General features: G+C 67.2%; 2 protein-coding genes across 4 annotated transcripts; one reads left to right on the forward strand and one right to left on the reverse strand.

The window, feature by feature from the left end:
• The first annotated feature begins 1,141 nt into the window (after positions 1 to 1,141).
• DNAJC14 (DnaJ heat shock protein family (Hsp40) member C14) lies at positions 1,142 to 3,826 on the forward strand. Of its 2 annotated transcripts, none has more exons than XM_046905030.1 (7): positions 1,142 to 1,329; positions 1,445 to 2,476; positions 2,546 to 2,652; positions 2,784 to 2,903; positions 2,993 to 3,153; positions 3,247 to 3,349; positions 3,473 to 3,826. In XM_046905030.1, exons 2-7 carry the CDS (start codon positions 1,496 to 1,498, stop codon positions 3,696 to 3,698), a joined length of 1,698 nt encoding a protein of 565 aa, XP_046760986.1. In that variant the 5' UTR covers positions 1,142 to 1,329; positions 1,445 to 1,495; the 3' UTR covers positions 3,699 to 3,826. The 2 variants fall into 2 exon arrangements, with proteins under 2 accessions (XP_046760986.1, XP_015128062.2); XM_015272576.4 differs by having other exon boundaries at positions 1,142 to 1,251.
• A 200-nt stretch (positions 3,827 to 4,026) lies between these two features.
• ORMDL2 (ORMDL sphingolipid biosynthesis regulator 2) lies at positions 4,027 to 6,068 on the reverse strand. Of its 2 annotated transcripts, none has more exons than NM_001031325.2 (4): positions 6,003 to 6,068; positions 5,463 to 5,637; positions 4,825 to 4,976; positions 4,027 to 4,588 (listed from the first exon to the last, which is right to left on the reverse strand). In NM_001031325.2, the coding sequence occupies exons 2-4, from the start codon at positions 5,634 to 5,636 to the stop codon at positions 4,453 to 4,455; spliced, it is 462 nt and encodes a 153-aa protein (NP_001026496.2). In that variant the 5' UTR covers position 5,637; positions 6,003 to 6,068; the 3' UTR covers positions 4,027 to 4,452. The 2 variants fall into 2 exon arrangements, with proteins under 2 accessions (NP_001026496.2, XP_025001052.1); XM_025145284.3 differs by having other exon boundaries at positions 5,978 to 6,068.
• Between the last annotated feature and the right edge of the window lie 134 nt (positions 6,069 to 6,202).

The raw sequence follows: 6,202 nt of genomic DNA on the forward strand, positions 1-6,202 counted from the left end.
TCCCTCCATCCCCCCATCCCTCCCTCCCCGTACCCCGACACGCGGCGACCGACCTCGGGATGGGCTCCGCTCCGCTCCGCGCGGCTCACGGCCGCCGCCCGGTGCCCGAATGCCGCATCGCAGCCACATCGCGGCGGGGCGGGCGGAGGACACCGCCGTGGGGCGGCTCTGTGGGGCTCTGGAGCGTAACCGGGAGCTTTGGGAGAGCCAATCGGGAGTGCGCTTAGAGCCGTATAGGGCGCACTGCGGAGCCTATAGGTGCCCCTTAGAGCGCATCGAGGGGCTCTGGGAGTGTCGTGGGACGCCCTAAGGGTACCCGGGGGGGTCCTCGGGGTCCTTTAGGGTGCCCTATGGAGCACTGAGGAGCTCGGGGAGTATTCTGGGATGCCCTAGGGTGCACGGGGGGGTGCATGGAGTCCTCTAGGGCACCCCACAGAGCACTGAGGAGCTCAGAGAGTATTCTGGGATGCCCTAAGGGTACCCGGGGGGGTGCTCGGGGTCCTTTAGGGTGCCCTATGGAGCACTTAGGAGCTTGGGGAATATTCTGGGATGTCCTAGGGCACACGGGGGGGGGGGGGGGGGGGGATGCTTAGAGCCCTTTAGGGCACATTGGGAAGGGTCCGGGGCACCTTACAGAGCACTGAGGAGCTCGGAGAGTATTCTGGGATGCCTTGGGGTACACGGAGGGTGTGCTTGGGGTCCTCTAGGGCACCCCACAGAGCACTGAGGAGCTCGGGGGGTATCCTGGGATGCCCTAGGGCGCACGGGGGGGGTGCATGGAGTCCTCCAGGGCACAGTGGGAAGGGTCCAGGGCACCCCACAGAGCACCGAGGAGCTCGGGGAGTATTCTGGGATGCCCTAGGGTGCACGGGGGGGTGCATGGAGTCCTCTAGGGAACCCCACAGAACACGCTGAGGAACTCGAGGAGCTCCCCGAGGCGCTCCAGGGCTCGGTTCGGGGTTCGTGGAGTCCTCTGAGGCTCCGCACGGAGCGCTGCGGGACTCCGAGAGCGCCTCGGGGTGCCCTGAGGTGAACGGGGGGCACCGGGAGGGCTCCGGGCCCGGCAGCGAGGGGGTTAACGGGGCGGGGCCGTGGGTGGGCGGGGCGAGGGAGGTGACGTACGACGTCGGGTCACGCCCCCGGAAGTGAGCTCGGCGGCTGTGGCGGGCGGGCGGAAGGCGGAAGTGAGGAGCGTGAGGGACCCGGGGGGGGGCGGGAGGAGGCGGCGGACCCCCCCCCGCGCCGGCACCGGTGAGCGCGGCCCTGGCGGGCGGCGGCGGCGGCGGCGGCGGCGGCATCGCGGGGCTCTGCGGTTCGCCCCCCACCGCCGTACGCAGCCGTCCTTCCTCCTGCGGTTCCCCCCCCCCCGGCGGCCCCGGGCCTCCCCCGCTCGGAGTCCGACCCGGCGGTGGTCCCGCGGCGCTGACCGCGCTCCCGGTTGCAGGCACGGGGACGGCGGCGGCGATGGCGGTGACATAAGGCCCGGGCCGCCGCCATGGCGCAGCCCCCACCGGAAGCCACGGGAGGCGGCGGCGGCGGCCGGGAGCGCTCAGCCCGGAGCCCCCCGCGCAGCGCCGCCTGGAACGGGGACTGCGGCCCGGAGCCGCCCTTCGCTCCCGAAGACGACGGCAACGAGGAAGGAGACGGGGACGGCGCTTCGGCCCCCGACGGGCCCGGTCCCTGCGGCTGCCGGGGGGAGCGGGCGGCACCCCGGGCCCCCCCGCCGCGGGACGGCTCCTGCGCTCTCGGCTGCCGCCGGCGTACCGAGCCCGGCCCCGAGGAGGGCGACGAGGACCCGGGGAAGGGGACCCGGAGGCCGCGGAGGAGACAGCGGCCGCGTTCCGCCCCGAAGGAGAAGGAGGAGGGCGGCCGGGGGCAGCGGGGCGGCGGGGCTCGGCTGAAGGCGCTCCTGGAAGCGGCGCTGAGCTCCTGGCTGAGCGCTGGGACGGGAGGGGCGGCGCCGGGCGGCGTGCGCGGATGGACGCGGCGCGTGGGCCTGAGGGCGGCCCGGGGGCTGCGGGCGGGCGGCGAGCTGACGCTGCGGCTGCTGTGGATGCTGTGCGCGCTGCTGCTGCTGCTCGTCGTGCTGCTGCTGGGAGTGCTGCGGCTCTGCTGGCGCGCGTCGGCCGCCGGCGTGGCCGCGCTGGGCAGGACCCGGCTGGCGGAGCTGCTCGACGCTGCCGTCCTCCGCCGGACGCGGGGGTTCCTCGGGGAGGACGGGACTTGGCGGCGCCTCTGGGCCCGGTGGCGGAGGTGGCGAAGTGCCCCCGAGGAGCCGCAGGCGGGCTGCGGGATGGGGGATGCCGTGCCTGGCTCCGATGGGGGAGCACCCGGCAGCTCCGCGGAGGAGGTGTCCCGGCTGCTGGCCATGGCCGAGGTGCCCGAGGAGGAGCTGAACCCCTTCCAGGCGCTGGGAGTGGAAGTGACGGCGTCGGACGCGGAGCTGAGGAAGGCGTATCGTCGGCTGGCCGTGTTGGTGCGTGGCGGCTGCGTGTCGCTCACGGCCTCGCCGGGATGCAGTGCTGAATCCTTCTGTGCTTTCCAGGTTCATCCGGATAAGAGCGAGCACCCGCGAGCGGAGGAGGCCTTCAAGGTGCTGCGAGCGGCGTGGGACATCGTCAGCAGCCCCGAGAGGAGGAAGGAGTACGAGATGTGAGTGTGCTGCTGGGGGAAGGGTGGCTGCATGCTCGAGTTCCTGCCCCGGAGCTCACGGCTTGGAGGTGCTTTGGCTGCTGGCCCCATGCGGGGCTCTGACTGTGGCTCTCTCCCCGCGGCGGCCGCAGCAAGAGGATGGCAGAGAGCGAGCTGAGCAGGTCGGTGAATGAGTTCCTCAGCCGGCTGCAGGACGACCTGAAGGAGGCCATGAACACCATGATGTGCAGCAAGTGCCAGGGCAAGCACAGGTAGGGCCCGAGGCTCCAGGTGTGGGCACAGCACTCCGGCCTGTCGCTGGAGAGCCCCGGCGGGGGCTGAGACGGCGCTGCTGTTGCAGGAGGTTTGAGATGGACCGTGACCCACTGAGCGCCCGCTATTGTGCTGAGTGCAGTCAGCTGCACCCCGCCGAGGAGGGCGACCTGTGGGCTGAGTCCAGCCTGCTGGGGCTGAAGATCACCTACTTTGCCATGATGGACGGCAAGGTCTACGACATCACGGGTGGGTGCATCGCGTCCCTGAGCTCCAGCAGGGTGTGGGGGTGGGTGTGTGTGTGTGTGTGAGCCCCCCGTGATGCCACGTGTCTCCCCACAGAGTGGGCTGGGTGTCAGCGCGTGGGGATCTGCCCGGACACCCACCGTGTCCCCTACCACATCTCCTTCGGGGTGCGGAGTGCTGGCGCAGGCGGGCGGCAGAGGTCAGTGCTGGCAGCGGGATGGGGAACCCCAAGGGCTGGGGAAACCGGGGGGGCTCTAAGTGTGGGCACTGGGGCTACCTTGGGACCCCCAGTTTCCCACCCAGCACTGCTTCTCCCTGGCAGGAGCACCTCCAAAGGCAGCCCCAGCTCTGCCGCCGACCTGCAGGACTTCTTCACCCGCATGTTCCAAGGGACCTCAGGACAGGTGCCTGGGGGCTTCCCACCTCCCCCTGCCCCCACAGCTCCCCAGGGGGCCACAGCTGGGACCACGAGGGCCGAGGGGGCCGTCCCCAAGAGTGACACCAAGCACAAGAGGAGGAAGAAGGTGCGACGGCCCTTCCAGCGCTGAGCGCGCTACGCAGGGCTGCACACGGAGGCCCCGGCTCAGTGCTCATGGACTCTCCCTGGCCAGGGATGATGGTGCTCTGTTGGGCACTACAAGGGCTCTTCTTTCAAATAAAATCTATTTTTTGTTGATTTTTTTTTTTTTTAACTAATATGTGTATTTAAAAGTAATCGGGGAGTTTCTAAGCCGACGTGCCACAGGTGGTGTGGCACTGCTGGAACCAGCTGTAGCAAAGGACCCCGGGGCACATTGGGGCCATGCAGGATGTACTGTAAGCACTGAGCTGCTGCTTTCCCTTCACGTGCTGGAAGGCACGCAGCAAGGACAGTGCTCTGCTCTGTGAGTTCTTTATTACAGACACGTACAAAACATGAAGACAGAGGAGGCATGGAGTGGTTACTCTTCCCACCAGTCAACACTTCTCCCCTTGTAAGTGCTTTCCCATTGCCACACAGGGGTTTAGCATAAGGGAAACGCACGTGCAGCATGCCTCGCTCGCTCCATACAGCCCCACCGTACACCTCTTCACCAAAGCACCAAGAGATAAAGCCTCAGTGAGGCGCTCCTAAGAGAACCTTGCCAGGAACCTTGCCAAAAAGCCCTTGCAAGAAGACCTGCATGCAACTGCACAGCAGCCCAACGGCCCCCGGCACGCCCAGCCTGCATCCTCCCCTCACCCCACAGTGCCCGCCTGGCTGCCCACCTCCAGCTCTGCCATCCTGTGGGAAGCTGTGTGTGGCATGGTGGGAGCGTGGGCTCAGTATTTGTTGATGCCAAAGACCCTCACGCCGTGGAACTGAGGCAGCTTGGGCAGGAGGACGCTGAGCAGGGAGGCGGTATTGATCATGAAGTGCGCGGGGTCGTACTTGGTGTAGAAGCTGGTGAGGAGGTAACTGGGGAGGGAGTGAGATGCAGGTTAGTTCTGTACCACCCTACGCTTCCCCAGACCAGGTATTTTAGGTGGCTTGCTGCTGTTTCCTGTATTAAAACCCAGCACCCCTCAGTTGGGAGAACTTTCCAAACTCCAGGACCTGTCTGTGCCGAGGCTGCACTGAATACACCAGCAGCAGCCCTCCTAGGCACACCACCTCACTCCCCTATGCCTTGTTCAGCACAGAACAGCACTCACAGCACTACAGGGGAGATGCTGAGGAACTTGCGTGAGGAGGTGCACTGCATCCCATAGTCGATCTGCTCCCAGTGTGTCAGGAGGCGATCCTTGCCTTGGTCCGGGGTTTCAAACGGCGTTCCCTTCACCGTGTGCAACAGCAAATACATGACCTGTGGGTTTCAGGTGAAAGGAAGAGGCAGGTGAGCGCAGGGTGGGGATGCAGGCAGTGGGAACACCGGGATGGAGCCAAGGAGATGGAGCTGAGCAGCTCCGGCATGCAGAGAGCATCAGATGAGGCCGCACGCCTGGAGAGCAACACAGAGGCAAAGCAGCCAGGCCTGCGAGGAAGCAGCAGGATGTGAGAAGACAACAGTAGCACGCGTGGGACTGGAGGAAAGGCAGGGAGAGCTGAGAGCTCTGTGCAGAGCCATGCCGCGGGCCAGAAGCGCGCTCTGCGTGCTCTCACAGCTGTTTCCCAGCCCAAGGAGCTTCTGTCAGCAACGGACTCCCCACAGGACTGGGTCAGGGAGCGTTCCTCGAGCCCCAGCACTTCCCACACCTGGGGACGAGGCGCAGCGCCCAGCACGGCAGCGCTGACACGGCTGACAAACGCCTGCACTGCGGCCTCGGGACGGAGCAGCCGAGCCGCGACTCACCAGGTTGTGGATGACGTTGGTGAGCGTCCACACCACGGGGATGCTGAAGAAGGGGATGCTGAGGAGGATGACGTGGAGCGCCGCCACCGAGATGACGTAGGCCAGCCAGATCCCACGGCTGCTCATCACCCGCGTGTTGGGGTTCACCTCACTGTGTGCCACGCCGACGTTCATCCTACAAAGAACCAAAGGCTTTTGGGCCTCGGCGGTGCCCCCCACGCGGAATCCCGAGCTGGGAAGGACACCCCCCGCTTCTCAGCCCGGCACAGCCCTGCTCCGCGGCCCACCCACACCTTTCCCAGCACGCGAGGCTCTCCCAGCCCCGATCCCGCTCAGCACAACCCACGGAACGACGGAGCGGCACCGCCACACGTCGGGCCCGGCCTCCCGCTTCGCTCCGTCAGGGAGGCTGCAGGGCCGGGAAACGACCTGAAATCCCGCGGGGTCTCGGCCTTGGCCGCGTCCCTCCGGTCCCTCAGCCCCGCTCCCCTCGATCCCGGTCCCCCGGTTCCGACCCCGCTCCCGGTCCGGCCCGTTTACCCCCCGGCTCTGCCGACACCGTTGCCAAGACCCTGACCGCCCCAGGCTCGTCTCCAGGAAGTCACCTCACTCCCGACCCGCTGCTACCATTGGCTGCTCCGTGGCGTTCCTCCGTTTCCATTGGTCGCTGTGCCTGTCCTTCAGCATCGCCTCTCCCCCCGCCCGTTGGCGGGCCAATAGCGAGCGCAAGGAGCCGGTGG

This window comes from Gallus gallus, chromosome 34 (genome assembly GCF_016699485.2).
Source record: "Gallus gallus isolate bGalGal1 chromosome 34, bGalGal1.mat.broiler.GRCg7b, whole genome shotgun sequence".
NCBI lineage: Eukaryota > Metazoa > Chordata > Aves > Galliformes > Phasianidae > Gallus > Gallus gallus.

What these genes read in the sequence shown, in the direction of transcription:
- DNAJC14 (XM_046905030.1), top strand. Translation starts at nt 1,496, where the DNA reads ATGGCGCAGCCCCCACCGGAAGCCACGGGAGGCGGCGGCGGCGGCCGG. An exon ending in AAGTGCCAGGGCAAGCACAG is followed by an intron (nt 2,904 to 2,992) that starts GTAGGGCCCGAG and finishes CTGCTGTTGCAG; the next exon opens with GAGGTTTGAGATGGACCGTG. An exon ending in CAAGGTCTACGACATCACGG is followed by an intron (nt 3,154 to 3,246) that starts GTGGGTGCATCG and finishes GTCTCCCCACAG; the next exon opens with AGTGGGCTGGGTGTCAGCGC.
- ORMDL2 (NM_001031325.2), bottom strand. Translation starts at nt 5,636, where the DNA reads ATGAACGTCGGCGTGGCACACAGTGAGGTGAACCCCAACACGCGGGTG. An exon ending in CCAACGTCATCCACAACCTG is followed by an intron (nt 4,977 to 5,462) that starts GTGAGTCGCGGC and finishes TGAAACCCACAG; the next exon opens with GTCATGTATTTGCTGTTGCA. An exon ending in AGCATCTCCCCTGTAGTGCT is followed by an intron (nt 4,589 to 4,824) that starts GTGAGTGCTGTT and finishes CTCCCTCCCCAG; the next exon opens with TTACCTCCTCACCAGCTTCT.